The sequence below is a fragment of the Microtus oregoni genome, unplaced genomic scaffold (assembly GCF_018167655.1).
Source record: "Microtus oregoni isolate MIOR12 unplaced genomic scaffold, Mior012 000013F_ref0000133, whole genome shotgun sequence".
Taxonomy (NCBI): domain Eukaryota; kingdom Metazoa; phylum Chordata; class Mammalia; order Rodentia; family Cricetidae; genus Microtus; species Microtus oregoni.
This window is the reverse complement of record NW_024543072.1, coordinates 3,114,074-3,135,350: the sequence shown is the minus strand read 5'-3', so window position 1 is coordinate 3,135,350 and position 21,277 is coordinate 3,114,074. Positions and strand designations below refer to the sequence as shown.

General features: G+C 42.2%; 1 protein-coding gene across 2 annotated transcripts in view; it reads left to right on the top strand.

Moving 5' to 3' along the window:
• Positions 1-7,982: 7,982 nt before the first annotated feature.
• Dcp1a (decapping mRNA 1A) overlaps positions 7,983-21,277 on the top strand; it is a 49,336-nt gene continuing 36,041 nt past the window's right edge. For both annotated transcript variants that reach the window (XM_041662378.1, XM_041662377.1), the window contains exons 1-3: positions 7,983-8,201; positions 11,504-11,544; positions 13,088-13,215. In XM_041662378.1, coding sequence (XP_041518312.1) covers positions 8,007-8,201; positions 11,504-11,544; positions 13,088-13,215 — 364 coding nt within the window. In that variant the 5' untranslated portion in view covers positions 7,983-8,006. The remainder of the gene's footprint in view (positions 8,202-11,503; positions 11,545-13,087; positions 13,216-21,277) is intronic.

Sequence of the window (21,277 nt, the reverse complement as noted above, 5' to 3'; positions counted from 1 at the left end):
AGGCATTCAACAGCTTGTCAGTATGTCTCAGGTCCGACACTCGGTCTTCAGTCAAAACTCATTAAGGGAATTAAAAACAAGGTAAGACAAACCATGCTAATTAACTTTTTTTTTTTAGAAAAACAGATATTGATAAGTGAATAATGGTGACATAAAACCAGAAGCTAGGACACAAGAAAAGACCGAACAGAGAGAGTGTAGTTGACACCTCCTCTGAGTCAGCAAAGCCTGCAGTTTCCAGAACTGCTGTGGCAAAGTCACCTGTAATCAAATTCTTCTTATTGTGTTCACTTGGAAACACACCTACATTTACCTAAATGCCTTAGAGCTAATGGTACCCTAAGAGCATCTGTGGAATTGACACAGAAAGCAAATTTTAAATTACAGCCTCCCACTATGCTTAGCAGATTGCTTCACGATGCAAATGTGAAATCAATTGCTTAATGGTCTAGGCGGAAAAAAGATTATTTTGCTCTTTAGCCACTTTGTGACTCCGCACATTTGTGGCTGCAACTAATTGTGAATGCAGAGCTGACTGGAGCTCTTTCCAGTCTTAGAGCCAGGGCCCAAAGCAGCACATTCTGGGAAACCATGTGCTTCATTTCTAGTCTGTTCCAGAGGGGATTATTTTTTCGGTTGTTTAAAGACAGGGTCTCTCTGTATAGCCCTGGCTGTACTGGAACTAGCTCAGTAAACCAAACTGGCCTCACTCAGAAATCTGCCTACCTCTGCCTTCTAAGTGCTTGGGATTAAAGGGATGCACCACCCAGTAAGAGTGGATTTTTGTTGCTGAGTCTCTAAACTATTTGAACAGTATAACTTCTTCAGAGGGACATTAGAGTAAAAAGAAGACCCCACAGGTTTTCTTTTTATTCACAGAGGAGTCAGAGAAGGACATTTCCTCACCCCAAGCAGGCTACTCCGTGGCGTTTCAATACCAGTCTTTACTTTCGATGTTATGACATGCTTCATAGCTCCACCATTGCTGCCTCCCTAACTAAGGGTGAAATAAGAAATGTGGAAGGCTATGGGCTCCTTGAAAGCCAAGTCTGGAGATGGTACACATCATTTTCTCTACCGTCCACTAGTCAGAATTGGGTCACAGAACCACACCTAAGAAGCTGACAGAAATGGATAAGAGAGATTGTCGTTGAACCGAAAACAACCTGTGTCACAGGCAAGTCAACCAGTTTCCTCATGCCTCTGGGTTCTTTTCTTTATAAACAGGTGATAAAATATACACAGTACTCTTATTAAGACATTATTAATATATATATGAACCACCTTGGTAACACAGTCTGTGTAGCTATTACTTAGGACATTGCTATAATACAGTTGGCAGGGACATTATATTAAATTAAGTGACAGGGACTGAAGAGATGGCTCAGAGATTAAGAGCACTGGCTGCTCTTCCAGAGGTCCTGAGTTCAATTCCCAGCAACCACATGGTGGCTCACAGCCATCTGTAAAGAGATCTGGTGCCCTCTTCTGCTCTGTGGGCATACATGGAGGCAGAATGTTGTGTACACAATAAATAAATCTTTAAAATAAATTAATTAATTAATTAAGTGACAGTGAAAAGCACAAAACTTTCTAGCTGAGAATATTATTTAAAACCCTACGCTAAGAGTGATTTTGTCTGGAAATCAATGGATCAAGTAAATGATGGTTTATTGTTGTCCTATCTTCTTTCTTTCTTCTGGACCTGTATTTCTTTCCCTTGCTCCAGCCTCCACCCCATGTGTGTGAGTGTGTGTGTGTGTGTGTGTGTGTGTGTGTACATGTAGTGAAGCATGTGCATATAAGGCACGTGAAAGTCAGTGATCCACTTGGGGTGGGCTTCTTCAGGTGCCATGTGCCTTGTTGTTTTGAAACAGGGTTGGAGATTTCAATACAGATTCTCAGCACTAGGGTTAAGAGGGAAAAAAAGACCCTCGGGAAGAAAAGACACAGCAAGAATGTAAATGTGGGCTTCTCAAAGGAGACTCACCCTCACCTGGTTTTTTTGAAACTGGGTCTTTGCTGGCCTGGAGCTTACCTAGACAGCTAGCCCCAGGAATCTACTTACCTCTGCCTCCCTAACTGGGATTATAAGCACGAGTCACCAGACTCACGGGTGTTTGTTTGTTTGTGTATGTGTTTAACTCAAGTTCTGAGATGGAACTCAGATCCTCATGTATTCAAGACACATACTTGACTGATCAAACTGTCTCCCCTGTCTCAAAACATGTCTTTCTGCTCCAGAATCCACAGTCTAGACCAGTTCACATACTGAACTCTAATTCTAGAAAACACTTTGAGCATTAAAAAAAAGCAAGCCAGCACTGGTTTAAACTAGGCATGGTGGCCTTGCCTTTAGTTCCAGATGCCTTAGAAGCTGAGGTGAGATCATGATCGTATCCTAAGCAACTATGGGGAACCTGGTATTAAAAACAAAACCACTTCTATATGACATTTTAAAATACAAAAGCCAAGACCTTTAAAGGAAATAAAAGAATGCCTCTTAAGTATCCAGAAAGGACCGAATTGTGAACCTCTCGAAAAGCTTGTAGCCTCATGGATAGCAGAGGAACTGGTATCAGTGATGGGCAGCAGCGTGGAGGTAACAGGTTTCACTCACACTAGCCAGTGTAATTCAAGAGTGAGCCATGCAGATTAGTAGCAAGACACACGACCTACCTGGACACCGGAGCTAAAAGACACTAATTCCAACTCAGCAGATGAATCAGATATGACCTTGGGAAAGTAAGCTTTCAATTCTCAAAAATGAAAACAGAAATAAACAGAGACTTCTCGAATAAACCTTAAAAAAATCTAAGCAGGGGGACTGGGATGATAAAGGGAAAAGAAGAAGAAAAACCACGTGGGTGTGGGGCCCAGGCCACACAGTTGTCAAGGCAAACCTGCTAGAAACCAGCTAAAAAGTAGGCCCGAGTGTCTCAGTTTACTGGTGGGCAGTGCTGGGTTCCAGGAAAAGCCATAAACTGACACCACTCAAGGAGGGCCAGCTTCTAAAGGGAAGTACGCGACATTCCGACCATTAGAAAAGGTTAGATAAGATCGCCAGACTTCCCGAGCACGACTCACCTATTCCCCTTTAAGACCCCTAGAAAATGTCAGCCAGTCAGGGTCCTGAACCCTGGAAATCCCCTCACCCTAACCTCTACTATGATTTTTTAAAAAAAATAAAAACCCACTTGGGCTGGATACTCTGCTCTCAATCGCCACTTTGGACAGAGAGTCCAAGCTCGAGCTTGAATAAAGGCTCGCTCTTTGTTTTTACATATGGGATTCGGTCTCCATGGTGGTCTTTTTGGGGGTCCCCACAATCTGGACATAACAGTGGAGAAATTGTATTGAAAAGGGGCTGAGGGCTATGCTCAACTATATTAAAAACAGTATGTTTGCTTTTAGAAAGCATTAAGCTAAAAATACGTAAATACAAGTAAATCAGGCATCAAGATAAGTTAAAATTACTATGTCTTCTCTCATATTTTTGTCACAGATAGTGAACATGTCTACGTGTGGTGATATTCAACTTTGCTCCCAGTACTCAGAAGCAGGAGGAGTAAGGGTTTATAGCTACCCTGGGCTACATAGCAAGTTCCAGGCCAACTTGAACTACATATGGAGACCTGCCTAAAAGAGAGGATGGAGAAGCCTAGAAGGATGGCTCAGTGTTTGCCATACAAGCCTAAAGATCCCAGTTCAACCTTCAGAATCCACTTAAGAAAGATCAGCAAGGCAGCACTGGGCATGGGAAGAGAGGGGGATCCCTGGGGTTCAGTGGACATACAGTCTAGTCAAATCAGGGAGCTCATGGTTCACTGAGAGACCCTGTCTCAAAAAAAAAAAAAAGTTAGTGAGCAACTGAGGGAGACTTCTGACTTCCACTCTGGCCCCCACCTGTGCATGCATGCATATCCACTTGCCACTGGAAGACCCCCAGTGTGGGGAAACTCTCACTCAAGTCTCGGGGACAACACGACCCCCCCCCCCCCGCCCCTGGTAACTCATGAGAAACCGTCCTTGCTACAGTCACATGAGGTTTATTTGACAGGTACCAGTGCACTGGGGCCGAGACTCACAACCCACACAGGGGAGGAGTTTGACCCCGAGTGACCTGGAGAAGGGGTTTATAAAGGAAGAAACCACAGTCCAGTAATCCGAAAGGGGTAGGGAAGGTTGTCACAGAAAATTCCGAAAATACCAGAGATGATCACAAGGGGGCAACTCCCTGTTTCTCAAGATTACACTCAAGATTACAATCTAACTTTATCTTCAGCTAGTTCCTAAAATTAAACCGGCTAATCGTAGATTTCTGATTCTTCTCTCCCTGCTTAGATTTTTTACTCTATTTTTAGCTCTATTTTTTCCTGCTAGAGGGGTCTGGATTTATCCAGGTCTTTCACCACATACATGAACACATATGATGGAGGACACAGAGGAGAAACACAGAAAGAAAAACAGTAAGAAAAGAAGTGACAGAGGTGGAGACAGGGGCTAGAAAGGGTTGAGGGGTGGAGGAAAAGCAAGAGCGTGCTCCTATGAAGAAGCTCATTGACTGCAGCAGTATCTCCAGGCCTTTAGGCCTTCAGATTTTACGGATTTTACAGATTTTACGCTGGGGAGCTGAGAAAGCTGTAACTCACTAGCACAGTTATACAGCTGTTAGATTTGGAACTAAAAGATAGTGCTCAACCTATATGATTGGTATTCCAGCGTTCTTTATGGTAGACCCTATATTTTACCATATGTAGACCAGGCTGGCCTCAGAGTCACAGAGATCTGCCTGCCTCTGCCTCCCAAATGCTAGGATATAAGTCAGGAGCCACCATGAGTGGCTCTGTCTCAGAATTCTGAGTAGCAAGAATTACGGCTGCACACCGCTCCACCCAGCTTAGCCCCACAATTGTAAATGACAAGGTCCAGGGCTGTGGAGGCGCACTCCCTTAAGCCTGGCACTTAAATGGCAAGATCCTAATGTCACTTCTGGCTGCTGTGACAAAAAGCCCTGACACTGAGCACTGAACATCACAGGAAAGGTTCATGTTTGCCACAAAGCAGCTAGGAATGGAGGAGAGGCGGGACTGACTACTGCCTCTCAGATTTTCCTTTCTAAATTATTTTTTATTAATTTTTTTTATTTTTTGGTTTTTCGAGACAGGGTTTCTCTATGTAGCTCTCGCTGTCCTGGAACTCACTTTGTAAACCAGGCTGGCTTTGAACTCACTGAGATCTGCCTGCCTCTGCCTCCCAAGTGTTGAAATCAAAGGCTTGTGCAACCACCACTCGGCTTACTTATTTGTAATTATTGAAGCCATGTATGGAGGCACAACTCTGAAAGCTCACCATTCAGAGGCTGAGAGAGGAAGATCACAAGTTTGGGAATTCGAGATCAATCGAATATATAATAAGTTCAAGACCAGACTAGTTGCAAAATAATAATAACAGGGCTGGAGAGAGAGCTCAATAAAAACCTACATTCATAATGACCTATGTTCTAGCCCCAGAACTCATACAAAAATGTCAGCTCTGGGGAGACATAGACAGGAGGCTCCCTGGAGGTCACCTAGCAGCCAGCCTAGCCTAATTGGCAAGTTTCATGCTAGCTTGGGCTACACAGCAAGACCTTGTCTTGAAAACAAAGCATTTTGAAGAGAATTTTCTATTCCAAAATATAGAAGTTTGGTCTGCATCACAAGTCTACCCTTAATCCAAAAGAGTGGATTAACCAGTGTGCATTAGCTTTTTCCTGGGACCATGTGAACAAGTATTTGCCCACTCCAGGGCACAAACAACAGACTGGAGAAAGGGCTTCTCCCCAGTTCTAGCTTGCTAACTCACAGGTGAAGTGATGAGGGATGATCCACAGAAGCTCCTCCCTTGGGCTTCTGCCAGGCCTCCCAGGTGGTCTTGTGGCCACTTGTGAGCCCGCCCTTCTCCCCAAGGGCATGTGTTAATGGGCCCAGCCTCCTGAGGGGTTTCTAGGTAATCATAGCTGCTCCAAATTTAAGACAGCAATGGCACAATAGTGCGGGGGGGGGGGGGGGGGGGGGGGTAATGTTTCATAACAAAAGGAAACATTTTGGATTATTTTAGAATATCTACATAAGAAAAAGAAAGCTAAAGACAGTTATCAAGTGTGTCTCTGAATTTAGAACCTAATTTAAGATTATGTAGATGGCTCCACTGTTAATTAAGAGCACTTGCTGCTCAACAATGAGGAGCTGAGTTCAGATGCCATGATCCAGGTCCAGAGACCCACAAATACCTATAACTCAAGCTCCAAGGGTTCCAACAACACCCTCTCTGACTTCCATAGGCAGTTCCGTGCACGAATGTTACATAAACTTACAGACACATATACACATAGATAAATAAAAAATTTAAACAATAACATTAAAGTTAGGGTAGAGAGGAACGGAAGACACAGAAAGTAATGGGGCTCCTACCCTCCACCACTGAGTGAAAGAAAGGACCCAGATGTGGAGTAAAGGCTCCTAGAGATTCTAATGCCAGAATCCTCTGGACTGGTGAAAACTTTGAGCCACTGACTTCTTCCTCTGGAGTCCGAATTAAATCATCAGTTATGGTAGGTTCCCTCTCACCACTGGGCTGTGAAGCAAATCTCAACCCTTGTTTTGCTTTCCCAGGGACCACCTATTCACCCAAAGCAGCGGTTCAGACATAACCTCCTCCTCAAAGCTTTTCTGGCTCAAATGGGATTAAGGGCTCCACTCTTTGGAATTCAAAGAGAAGCGTAAGGGGGTTATTTGCTTGCTTTCAGCTTCTCCCAGAGCGAAAACAGAGTTGGAAGCTCAGAACTGGTCACTACTCTATAAATTCAACTAGAGTGTACGAGAGAGGAGAGTGAATGCATCATAGGCACGTTCCGTTCCTTGTGTTTGGACTTGCTTCACACAGGATTCTGTACAGAATGCATCATAGGTACGTTCCGTTCCCTGTGCTTGGACTTGCTTCACACATGATTCTGTACAGAATGCAGTTGTCCTTCCATTAGTAAATGATCTTGGGATGTAAAACCATAAGCAATATGTGTTGTTTTGATGACAATGTAGAGTTTGTTCTTTAAAAAAATGCTCAATTCGGTCTTCAATAAGGAAAACGGTTTTTAAAGCAACTCAGTGAAAAGAGACTGGGTGCTGTTTACTTTTTAGTAGTACCTAACTCCTTAAGATGCCCAATAAATATTTGGGGTTTGTTTTGTTTGGTGGCTTTGATACAGGGTTTTTCTACGTAACTGTGAACCTACGTGGCCTTAAACTCACAGGGCTCCTCCTGTCCCTGCCTTCCCTGTGCTGGAATTAAAGATGTGCGCTACCACCAGTTGTGCGCCATCACCGCCCGGTTTTGCTGCTTGTTTGGTTAAGAGATATTATAAAATACTGCCGTTTTTATCATCTAGAACGATAGAAATATTTACCTGGGACTAAGATGAGAAAAAAATACGAACAAAGGGGGGGGGAAAAATGAGTCCTGGGAGCCTGCGTGGTTCTAAGCCAGCTAGTTTAGCTGCCTTGAAATATTTCTTTCCAAAATTGTTAACCGTGGAGGTGCAGTCTGAAGTTACTTGCACACACACACACACACACACACACACACACACACACACGAGTACACTTTCTCATTTGTTCTGAGTTTTCTAAACGGTCCATGGAGAGCTCATTTCCACAGCACCATTTCGATTCTGCGCCCGAACCCGCGACAGCCTCCGTACTGATGTTGCACCCAGCCGGCCGGAGCCGGGAGCGCTAGTGGAATGAGCTCAGATCCGGCCAGGTGAGAGAGGACCCGGGACAACAACCTCGTCACGGCGCAGCCGCTGCCGCAGCACCTTCCGGCCGATGCGGACCTAAGGAGATCGGAACCAGGCTTTCGGGGAGTGGGAGCGGCGGAGCAGAATAGCTGAAGTACCACCCTCCATAAGGCCAGGCCGAAAGGCGGAAGTGAGGCACCGACGGAGCTGGGGGAACTTTGCCTGGATGGCACTTTCCTGTCCTCGAGTCCGCCCCCGCCGGAGGGGCTCGGCTCCGCGAGTCAAGATGGAGTCGTTGAGTCGAGCTGGGCAGGAGATGAGTCTGGCGGCCTTGAAGCAGCACGACCCCTACATCACCAGCATCGCAGACCTCACGGGCCAGGTCGCTCTGTACACTTTCTGCCCTAAAGCCAACCAGTGGGTGAGTGAGGCCCAGCCGCGGAGGTGCCAACCTGGCCGCTGCCGCCTCTTAAAGGGGCCGCGCAGGCAGTTTAGGATTGGGGGCGGGGAGAGAAGCAAGAGACTAGGACCGCCAAGGCGAGGCCAGAACCTCACTGAAGGGTCCGGCCAGAGCCAAAGGGGTGACGGGGACACTCGGGATTGGAAGAAAGAAGCGGAAGAAGTAGGCCAGAGACACAGCAGGGAAAATCAGATGAAGGGGAGGAATGAGGCAGGATCAGCCTTTCGGGGTCGGTTCTCGGTGCTTGAGTAATTTATCTTCTTTACGGGTTGCTTTGGAAAGATATGAGACAAGTGGGGTTATTTAAAAAGTGACTGAAAACCTGAGTTTGAGACTTCGAGAACTAGTAGATAAATTACGTGTATTTAATTACAAGATCCACCCCTCTCCCCCAACCTACCGAAGTAAGGTGATTTGGATTTGAAACTTAAAAGTCAGTTTCAAGAGTTAGTACAGCTTTAATGGAACTACTGTGTATCTCCAGATTTTGGGGAACGGTTTCAAGGGAGTTAGGAAAAGGGCTACTACGGTAAGAATTGGATTCCTTGGAGACCTTTTGCAGGGAAAAGAGAGCAGTGACAACCATCTTCGATGGCTCACATCTGAGTACTTTTTGAATATTGTGAGTGGCAACGGCGGTCCAGAAAGTTACGGTGCCCATTCACCGACCGGTTAGCCTCAACTTGAAGCACCTTTGGTCGCTTAGTTCACGTGGTTGCCCATTTTTGTGCTCGACTCTTCCTAATTAACTCGTTCAGCTGTAAAAGCTTCATACTTTCTGTGGGTAACCGTGGGTTGGCTAGAATTCATCAGTGATTGGAATTCACACTTCACCAAGTATTGAGGTCCTTAAACTAACAAAACGCTGAAGAATTGTCATAGCTTTTCTTCAGTGTGATACTGATACATAGATGTAATTTTGTGGAAATTTATTGTCATTTGTGGAAGTTACTTCAGAAGTTTCCATAATCATTTTCCTCCTCCTTCTGGAAGAGAAAGGGATGTAGGAAGCCCCGAAGGATGAAATTACAAACCGCTTTACTGGTATACCTGTGTTAAACAGTGTCTTAGTTTGAAGTGGTTTGGGTCATTTTTCTCTGTTTGCACTCACTTGCGCGCGCTCTCTCTCTCTCTCTCTCTCTCTCTCTCTCTCTGTGTGTGTGTGTGTGTGTGTGTGTGTGTGTAATCAGGACTGCAGGCTAAGGCAGAGAATTTGAAGTGGCAAATTATCTGTTACTGTTAGTTCTTCACAAAGGCTTTCAACACTTGAGGATTTTAACCATGGAGTTGTATAAAAATGAAATTGAAAACTAAGCTGTGCTGGGCAGTGGTGGCGCATGCGGATCTCTGAGTTCAAGGCCAGCCAGCCTGGTCTACAAGAGCTAGTTCCCTGTCTTGAAAAACTGAAAGAAAAAGAAAGGAGGGAAGGAAGGAAAACTAAGCTGCTGTTTATTTGGATCCTAACACAGTGCACTCGCCGTCATCTTTTCTCATATTTTAGGATGAGTTGTAATTTTGCCCGATGTATTTTGGGAGGCAAGTTTACTTTTACTTTGGAACAACTACTGCCATTTTCTTCTAATGAGAACACTTTTGAAGGCAAGAAAAGGCCTCAAGAAGGAAAAGTTTCATAGTGACATAGAAGACATGTACAAAAAAAAAGATTTTTATTTATTTTTAATTTTTTCCTAACAAATTTGATATAACTAACCTTATTTTTTTTATAATTTTTTTGGTTACATTTAAAATCTTAAGATCCAATGTAGGTCATGAACTATGAACTGATAGGATTTTTTGGTTTTAGACAAAAAATAAAAGCACTACGCCTGTGCCTAAAACTTGACTATGCCACTGTCACAAGTGAAAGAACACTAATGGCTTGCCATGCTCTTGTTTACTTCCTGCAGTGCAGAAGATCAAACCCAGGGCCTCAAGATGCTATGCGAGCACTGTGCCTCTGCCATTAGGCTGCATAAGTTACAATGTCTTAGTTACATTTTCGGGTGTTTAAAACCTGCCGGAACTGCCTAACTCAGAGAATGGTTTCTAGCCACGATGCTTAACCAAGCTTGAAAAATAATGAATTGTGTATAGTAGTAGTCCTTAAGGAACTACAAAATTTGTTACTAATGAAAAGCTTCTCCAGAGATGAAACAAAGTAGCGTCTAAGAAAATGCTCTGAGGGCTGGGGATTTGGCTCAGCTCGTGTTGCTATCCAGCATCAGCACCAGGCTCGTAGTTCAGCCCTTGTATCAATTTACTTTCTTTTTCTGTTAACTTTGATAGACTGTTAAAGTTTGATGGGGCTTGTTTGTGTTATTTTTAAAGTTGCAACATAAAGTACCTCAACTCCCTATTAAGATACCTAGTTGGAAGGTTTTGGCTTTTCCAAAGTTAAAGCTGGGGCTAAAGGAATGGCTCAGTAGCTGCTAAGAGTACTAGTCCTCTTCCAGAGGACCTGGGTTCAATTCTCAGCACCCACATGGTAACTCATATCTATCTGTAAGCCCAGTTCCAAGGGATCCAATACCCTCTTCTATCCTCTGTGAGCTCCAGGCACACATATGGTACACAGACATACATGCTGGCAAAACATGCAGGCACATTTTTTAATTTAAAAAAGTAATACATAAAAATAAAACTAATTCTGTGTTTTGTTTTGTTTTTTAATGTTCCTTAGTGGTTAAAATAGAAAAATGCTACAGTTGTAGACATTTTGAATTGGACATTGCAGCACTTATATAAATACCTACAGAGTTGAATGGTTACACAATTAAGGAACCTGAGGTGCCCACATAAATAGCTGGGTGTAGTAACATCCAACACTGGGAGCCAGGTGCGGTGGCGCACACCTTTAATCCCAGCACTCAGGAGGCTGGTGAATCTCTGTGAGTTCGAGGCCAGCATGGTCTACAGAGTGAGTGCCAAGACATCAGGCTCCAAAGCTACACAGAGAAACCTTGTCTTTAAAAACAAAACAAAGCAATCCAACACTGGGGAAGTGGAGGCAGGTGGTTCCCTGGGGGTCACTGACCAACAAGCCTAACTTAATTACCCGACTTCTGGCCAGGAGAGACCCTGACTCAAAAGAACACGCTCCTGAGGGTGACTGCTGACCTCTACTAGTTACACACACACAATAGATTTCACAGTAAATAAAACAAGTTGGCCTTAAAGCATTTCTTTTCCACTGAAACCATTTGGCATTGAATTATTATTATTATTATTATTATTAAGAAACTAACAATTATTATCTGTTACAGGAGAAGACTGATATAGAAGGGACCCTATTTGTATATCGAAGGTAAGTTTTTAAAGCATGTTTCTGTTTCAGTTGAATAGTGAGCAGTCTCATGTAACATGGTCCATTTCTAGTGTGTATTTGTCTCTAGAGCCTTCCTGTTCATTTTCTTCCAGGTTTCAACCGTTCAGGCTGTGCAATCCTATCCTAGCTGCTTCTCTTCTCAGAGCCTGACAAAATTATCTCAAGATAGAAAGCCTTTTCCAATTATTAACTATCCCATATTAAGAATATGAACATATGAATGTCACTGGACATAATACATTAGTGATAGTAATTGAGATATCAGTCTTGCTAATAGTAAGTTTCTAATGAAAATTTGTCTTCTGTGACTGGTTCTGCCCCTTTCTCAATTCTTTCCCAACTCCTGGGTTTTATAGTCTTTATTGTATCTATTTTAGTTTGAGGGTCCTTTAGAATGCCTGGGCTATTCATACTTGTATATATTTTACTTTAAGCTTCTGAAAATTCTTTAAATTGTTGATTTGCAATAGTTTCCAATATTACCTTGTTTGACAACATAGATGCTTAAAAGACAGACCACAGGATATGACAGTCATGGGGACACTTGTCTTTCTAGATGCCTACAGGTCTTGTTCTTAGAGGCAGGTCCTTCCCTTGTTTTCTGAAACTTAGGGTGGTAGCAGCAAGATTATTGATGTCTGTTTTTTTTTGTATTGTGTTATGTTGAAGAGTGTTGAGTGCGTTGTTGATGAATCCCCTTGGTAAGGACACTAAGAGCGTTCTTACTGTGTACGTCAAGTCCATCTAACTCGGGAAAAACATACAAAAAAGTGATTTAATATAGGAAAGATTGCTGCAATGGATGAGACTCATAGACATACTTGTACTGTATTAAAAAAAATGGTATTTCTTCACTTATATCAATCTTGGTATACGTGTATGGGGGAGAGAAACAGATCCTCAGTTACAGTGAGCTTAAATTCTAGTGGGAGAAAGATGGCCAATAGGAAAGCAGTGGGTGGGTGTGGAGGTATGAGGGTGCTTGCTGGAAAGAAGATGTGGTGCTAGTTTGGGGGCGGGAGTCTAGTTTCAGTGAGTCTGGAGAGAGAAGCACACCTGCAGAGACACCCATGGAGCCAGAGTGGCAGAACAGGAGAGGGACAGGCATTGAAGGGGCAGGGAACCTGCAGAGACACCAATGGAGCCAGAGTGGCAGAACAGGAGAGGGACAGGCAGTGAAGGGGCGGGGAACCTGGTGACTTCAGCTTTTATGCTGAGGAATTAAATTCTTAGAAACACTTAGGAGCAAAGAGGGAAATGGCCTGACTTAATTAATTAATTTCTAGAGGTCTTAACCCAGGACTTTGTTCATGCTAGGCAAGCACTCTGCCACTGAATTAGAGCTCCAGCCTTGTATTTTTGTTCATGGTTTCAAACGCTAATTGTTCATGTGATGTGGTAATATAGGCTGTGTGTGTGTGTGTGTGTGTGTGTGTGTGTGTGTGTGTGTGTGAAAATAAGGTAGTAGATAGCTTTTCTATAGATTAAAAGGTAACATGTGTTCCCTTGCTTTAAATCTAAGGTCAGCTTCGCCTTACCATGGTTTTACCATTGTCAACCGACTGAACATGCACAATCTGGTTGAACCAGTGAATAAAGATTTGGAATTTCAGCTCCATGAACCATTTCTTCTGTATAGAAATGCAAGCTGTGAGTAATCTCTTTACAGTTAACAACTTCTGGTTCTCTTCTCCCACCATGTGGGTTCCAGTATGGAACTCAGGTTGTCAGGCTGGATGGCCAGTGCCTTCACTCACTACGCCATCTCAGCAGCCCCAGAAGCAAACGTTTTAAGCTAACTTTAAAATTGAAGACTTTTGCAGATAACTAACTCAGGTTGTTTTGGTCAGCTATATTATCTAGCTCAATTGTTAGCACTGTATTTGTTTCTGCTATGAAATATTTAGTTCTTTGTTTTATGTTGTGGCGCTGAGTTCTTGTCAGTTCATATCCCTGAGCAACAGAACTTGGTCTGGGAGATAAAATGAGAGCAGACACTCATGCTTTCCACAGAGGAAGGACTTTGCCATGGACAATGGCACTTTTCAACCTTTTAGGTTAATAGAGTGTCATCTAGTAGGTACAGATACTGTGTCAGAAGCTGTTGTGTTTTAATGGTGAAGAGTACCCTATGTAGGATACACAGGTAGACTCAAGGTGCATGGCATACAGTTAGTTGGAGAGATCCTTGTCCAAGGTCTTTTCAAGTGTTACAGATTCTAATAGTGATTGAAATTCAGGTAACAAAGCTCAGAGTCGCCCTTTCAAAAACGTATAGAAGTTCCTCACTGTGTCACATTGGAGTTACTTGCTGACAAATATATCATAAATTGAAAGCTCATTAATAAACTTAAACTGCCAAATATTATAGTTCAGCAACACAGTACACACTGTAGACTATTGGTTGTCTCCCTGTGACCATGTGGGAGTGGGGGCTGCGGCTGGTTGTTGCTGTACAGCACTGCAGTAGCGTCTCCCATGTATCCTCCAAAGGAAATGTGCAGTTCAAAATACGATTTCTCACTCAGTAAATGCTACTTATCACAGCATTTTGGAAGCAAAAATCTTAAGTTAGATTATCATAAGTGTGGGACCATCTGTACAAAAAAGTATACTTAAAGAGCAAGGACATTGCTCAGTGGTAGATAAATCCTTAGCATTCATAGGCTTTGGGTTGGAGCTCCAGCAGCACACACCATGTCCACTGGGTTCTGATGTTTCAATATGGGTGTTAGAGGTGTGGTTGAGGACAGGGGCAGTTTGCTTGTCCTTGACCCCTAGGGATATCAAAACAGTGGTTTAGAAAGCCAGGAACCCTAAATTCTTTTTTGCTTATTGTTTTTTAAGTATCTAAGCAAAATAAGATATATCTCTTGATTTTTCAGTAAACTATTTCTTGAGTTTTTAAATTCTCTCAGATTTTAAGTCCTACAGACATATTAGACACTTCTTGAGCCAGGAGTGGTAGTGTACACTCGTAATCCCAGCCCTTTGGAGGATGGGCAGCCTGTGATCTAAATTCATATCTCAAAGAGTCAAACAAAAAAAGACATGTTATTTAATACCTGTAAATTCAGGATTTATATGAACTAGTAGAAAGTAGAATATTACAAATGGCCGTTTTATGTTAAATTTTCATTGTGGGAGAATTCTTCAAAAGAACACTTAAGTACATTTTTACAATAAAATTGGATAAGTTCTGCTTTTTACTGTTTTGACAATTGTGTATTACTCCTCCTACTCACTGAGGAAAATCCTCAAGAGACTTGATTATCTGTAGCCTATGCCCAAGTCCTTCACATTTAGAGTCCTGTGAAATTGACTTATATTGGGCATGGTGGAGATAAAGCACACCCTTATTCCTAGAATTCAGGAGGCAGAGCAGATAGATCTCTGTGTGTTCAAGGCCAACCTGGTCCACACAGGCCACCCAAGGCTATACAGTGAAACCCTGTCTTTAAAACCAAACAAGCAAGCAAATAGAACCTAACCTACCAGAGTTTGGTTATTTGGAAGTGATTCTCTTGTGCTTATGCAGAACAAATAAAGGCAGACTTACAAGCAAACAGACTATCATCTGATTTCATCATGTAAAAACCTAGCATCTGTAGACTAACTGGGATCGACACAAAATTGTCAGTGTTCTGTATGTTTAACCCATTATGCTATTATAGACTTTAACCATCAGCAGTATTCATAACATTAATTGAAATATTCTTGTGGAGAAAAGTGTAATGTGCTTGGTTTGTGTATAGTAGGAGTTGCGGGCTGCGTTCCTGCCGGCTGCCTGGCTAGCTTATGCCCCGAAATAACAACACACAAACTGTAGTCATTTAAACACTGCTTGGCCCATTTTATGTAGCCTCTTACTGGCAAACTCTCACATCTTGATTAACCCATGTCTAATAATGGGTGTCTTACCGGGAAAGATTCAGCATGTCTGACCTGGTGGCTGACTGCATCGCGTCAAATAGACAGATGACCCTTCTCCATCAGTTTGTGGTTTTGTTTTGTCTTTGGTTTATAGAGTTTTTTAGAAAGCATTTAAAAAGTACAGAAACAGCTCACTTACCCAGGTCATCCCATTGGGGTTGACATTTAAAGGAGTTGTATTAGAGATGGCAGGGCAGCATAGGGCAGTGATTCTCAACCTTCCTAATGCTATGACCCTTTGATACAGTTCCTCATGTGGTGGTGTTATTTTTATTACTACTTCATAACTGTAATTTTTGTACTGTTATGAGTCATAATGTAAGTATCTGATATTTCCAGTGGTATTAGGCGACCCCTGTGAAGGGTCATTCGACCCCCCAAAGGGGTCGTAATCCATAGGTTGAGAACTCCTGGCATAAAGTAATGTGGGGTCTTAGGACTGTGTATGATTGTCTAATGAGTAGTAAACATAGAACGTAACTCTGTCAGTCAGGAAACTGTTGAGTTGTTTGGGGATTTGTCCATTAAATAAGCACTAGATCCTATTCCATGTATGGGTAATTATACTGATCCTGTAGCTGCTCTTTCGTCATCCTCCCGTGGGAGATGCCACCAAGATACCTGGCCCATTTAGCTCAAATTATACTTTTATATCCAGCTTTTTCCCGCTCGAGTTCAGTTTTAGAGTAAATGAGGGCGGGGAGCAAACATTGAACTGTAACTTTTTCCAGTTCTAAATTGTTCTATTTAGTTTATTTTTTTTTAATTTATTTATTATGTATATAGGGCACCAGATCTCATTATAGATGGGTGTGAGCCATCATGTGGTTGCTGGGAATTGAACTCAGGACCTCCGGAACATCAGTCAGTTCTCCTAACCTCTGAGCCATCTCTCCAGCCCCCTTAGTTTATTTTTTAGCTTTTCTTTATACAAAGTTCTCAATCCTCCCACGAAAAAGGTAAAATCTTCGAGAAGGTACTTTCACTGGATTCAGTGATTCTCCTGGATCCCTGAGAAATACTGTATCTTCATTCTAAGAGCCTTTTGGTAGCTACACAGGGCTTTAATTGTACTGGGGAGGAATTAAGGGGCTGCATATTCTGCAGTTATTGAACAGTAATCATGCTCCTGTCTCCTCTCTCTGGCCCCCATCACAGATGAGCAGATGAGATCCTCGGGTGTTGAGAAACCTGGTCAGGAGTTAGAAAGCTAAGAAGAGGTGTAGAGTCTAACCCTGCCGCACTGGGAGCCAGTGTTCCATCACCACTGCTCCAGTAAAATGACACAGTTCAGCGGAGAGCAGTACTGTCTGCTTCTCTGCAGTGATGGAAGGTTGTGCTAGTGCTATCTAGCACTGACCACCTGCCATGTGGGACTGACTGCTGAGGGCCAGGAATGATGTTTTTAATTTGCTTAACACATTTGAATTTGCGGTGTTGAACAGTGAGGTCTAAAGCATGAAGCTGTCGTCCAGCATACCATTTGTTGTGTCCTGTTTAAATATGCCTCCTATTTAGTCATTCCTTTTTTTAAATTTATAAATGATTTCTGCATTCAAAAGCTGCAGAATAAATCTCTAAGACTCTACCATGGTAGTACTTTCTTAGAGCGGAGTTTGTTTGCTGACAGTTCTAAGCTTTGCCATCTTACTGGCTGACTTTGTATGAATCCTTAAACCTGTTGTGAAGTATTGGATTGTATCCCTGTCTTAGACTCAAACCAGGTGGTCTTATTATTGAAACAACTGTAAATACTTAGCTATAACCAAGATTCCCTTGTAGCCTGGGCCTGTAGTGTTCTATATCACTTCTCACAGGAACCACAAACAAGCTGCTTCTCAAGTTCTCTCCACTCCTCTTACCCCTAGTTTTTGCTGTGCTGGTACTCAAACCCAGCCTTAGACGTGCTAGGCAAGTCTTCTTCCCCTAAGCCACATCCGCAGTTCTATTTCAAATATTTTAGATACAGATAACTTGAGCTATCTATTGAAAAAAGATACATATGCTAAAATTAAGTACTTAAGGCTACTTTTTATTCAAGTAGTCAGATGTTGGCTGAAAATTGACTCCAAGGCTTTGAACATTCTAGGGTAGTAGGTACCCCGCACCTTTTGGTTGGTTGTTACTGTTGTTTAAAGCAGTGCTTTCGTAGCCCAGGGTGACTCCAACTCACTGTATGGCCTTAAACTATTGACTTTTTTTTTTCTTTTTTTTTTTTTTTTTGATTTTCGGGACAGGGTTTCTCTGTAACTTTTGGTTCCTGTCCTGGAACTAGCTCTTCTAGACCAGGCTGGCCTCGAACTCACAGAGATCTGCCTGCCTCTGCCTCCCAAGTGCTGGGATTAAAGGCGTGTGCCACCACCGCCCGGCTAAACTATTGATTTTATACTAGAATTACAGGTATGCCCAGATTCCAAATCTTTTTTTTTTTTAATACTCAATAGAAACACTTCTGGCAAGTAGGCCATGGTGTTGCAAAGTTCTTTTGCTATACGAAACATTAAATACATAGCAGAACCAAAGAAGGAGTAGCTTTCCATGAACCAATACCAAAGTGAAAACAGAAAACTTAAATGAGAGGCCTGTGAGCTTAACACTTGCTGCCAACTGTTTTGGGACCCTTGGGGATGGGAAGTCTCCTAAATTAAGGATGCTATTATTTTTTGTGATCTGATGAGGAGTTAAGATTTCACAAGTGTGGAAAGTTAGAGCTGAGACACAGAAACCAGTATCTAGCCAGATCTAATGCTTTATGCATGTCAGTCAATTGAGAAGATACGTTTGTCAGTCTAGTGAGTTGACAGCTAAGTATATTGAAGTCTGAGTTATAGGTTCAATAGAAAATGTCTTCCCAAGAGTTGTAACCATAGGCCTTTCTGGTGTGCGATTCCCCCTGTATGCTGTGAATATGTTTTTCATCATAAATTCTGGGTTTGAGTTAAACTGAGGCAAAAATTAACATAAAATTAATCACCATCCAGTAAGTATTCAGAAATACTGGGCAGAAGCAATTGCAAGACTCTTTGATATGCCTATAACCCAGGTAGCCCTCAGATGTCACATAAGCATTGTGGTACAAAGTTACTGATATGCCAGGAGGTAATTCACGATGAGTAGTGAGGGCACTGTACAACAAAGAAGAGCATTGGACAGCCCTTCCTCAGAACCTCAGTGATGGAGTAACCACATGGAGAACCTAGTGGGTATACTACAGAATCAAATGCTATTAAAAATAACAAGTAGACTTGAGAAGTAACCAAGTAGAACTTACAGAAATTAAGATTTTAGTTACTAAAATAAACTCTCTACCTGGATGCAACAATTAGCAACAGCTTTTCGTTTTGTTTTGGTTTTTCGAGACAGGATTTTTCTGTATCTTTGGAGCCTGTCCTGGAACTAGCTCTTATAAACCAGGCTGGCCTTGAACTCACAGAGATCCACCCGCCTCTGCCTCCCGAGTGCTGGGATTAAAGACTGCGCAACCACCGCCTGAATTTAGCAACAGCTTTAAATACACACACATTGGTAAACTAGAAGGATTATCTGGGGAAATTGAGAATGAATCCTTAAAAGGGGAAAAGTTACTGAAAGTAGGACAGTTATAAAGTTTAATGTGATGGACAAGATTGACAGGATGTTAAAATTGATTTAAAAGTGGCACTATTCGAAGAAATTATAATGGAAGACTTTCCAGATTCTATAGAAGATGTAAATCTTCCATTTAGGCATTGAAAGAGGCCCAGGCATACTAGGCCTGCTGCTTTATGGCAGAAGCAGAAGGAACCAAAGGTTGCTTGAACAACCCAACTCAAAGGAACACCCTTCAGACTGACCACTTAAGGCTCCAGGGCTGGGGCAGACAACTAACCAGTGAGTAATTCAAGAGAGCATAGGCATTCCAACAGCAACAGAGCATTTGTCTCTGGAGATCCTGGCTGGAGGGACTTCCGAAGCAGCCTGTGCAATGCACAACCACCAACTGTGTGTGACTGTCAGGCTCTGAAATGGTGCTAGTGCTGCTCAGTGTTTAATTGAATTTCATTTTAATCCCTAATCCTTAATTTCAGTTAATATAAACAGTAGCATAGTTCCAAAAGTACAGTTTAGAAAAAAAAAATTGAACACAGAAGAAATGAGATAAGAACTAATGGTGGGGACTGGAGAGATGGCCCGGCAGTAAGAGAGCTTGCTGCTCTGCAGAGGGCTGGAGTTCAGCCTCATCATCCACCAAAAGGATCCCATATCCTGGCTTCCAAGGCCACCCCTGCATTCCCACTCATAGACACACAACACACATATAATTAAAAATAATAAAAATTCTCACTCATAAGTGACTTGTAGACATAAAGAAAAAGCAGCCTACAGTTCACAATCCCAGAGAACTTAGACAACAGTGAAGACCCTAAGAGAGACATACATGGATCTAATCTACATGAGAAGTAGAAAAAGACAAGATCTCCTGAGTAAATTGGGAGCATGGGGACCATGGAAGAGAGTAGAAGGGGAGAAAAATATATAGCTCAATAAAAAGCAATTTTTAAAAAAAAACATGAGATAACATAAAAAAAAACCCCTTTCTTTAAAAAAGAATGATGTGGAAAGAAAAAGTCAAATCAAGATAGACAATGGCTATACAGAGCAATGAAATGTCTAGTTCTAATATGCAAAGCAAAACTGAGCTTCAGAGAGTAGCTTAAGGGTGGAGCACCTGCTTTATTGCCTAATGTACTCAAGGTCTGCAACTCGTACAGAAAGGTCGAAGCAAGGTTTTAGAGAGCAGGAACATAGACAAGAGTTTTTCGCACTAAAAGCACCCCAAGATTGAGATGAGAATAGTTACAGGTAAGCATTGTGGCTCACACTTATAATCCCAGCACACTGCTAGGCTCAGGCGAATGACTGCTGTGGGTTCCACCTGTCATTGCTGTGATTGCCTGAGCTGCAAAATGAAACCTTGTTTCTAAAGGAAAGAGAAATTGAGTGTGGTGGCACATGCCTTATTCCCAGCACTCAGGAGGCAGAGGCAGGTGGGTCTCCATTGAGTTCGAGGCCAGCCAGGGCTACAAAGAGGAATCCTGTCTCAAAGAACCACAAAAGTAAATAAAGTAAAATCAAAATAGAGGGAAGAATGAGAGAAAAGAGACAGAGAGGGAGGGAAGAAAGGGGTAAAAAAGGAAATGAGGGTAACTGAATTGATTATTTGAGAATTTTTAAATGGGATTACGAATGTTCCATTTTGGGGGCTAGGGGAATAGCCCAGTGGTAAATCAGTTATCTAACGTGCACAAAGCCCTTGGTTTGATTCTCAGCCCCACAAAAATTAAAGATCCAGGATAGCTACTGCAGTTACCCTGTCAGTCTAGGAAAGGAGAAAGTATATAGAAACTCCAAGCAAAAATGGCAGAATAACTAGATCAGTAATTTAATCAGAATAGATGAATATGAAAATTGTCATGTGTTGTTGAAAATGGTGGGTAGAATGAGCTATATCAGGCAAGTTTTAACCAAGGAAGGTTGAGGTAACTGTTAAGAATACATAACTGATAAATATTAATAGGGATACAAATGCGAACAATTTTGAACTAGTTTGTACCAAATATATATGAAAGTTATAAATGAAATGTGAAAAACCCATAATTGCACAGTAAGGTTATCCTTACTTTTTAATTTTTTAATTGCGATGGTATAGTTAGGCTATCCAGGACAAGGGGTTAGGAAAGAAAAAGAGAAATCTGGATAAAGATGAAGGAAAATAAAAGTGAGTGTAGAAATTCATTGC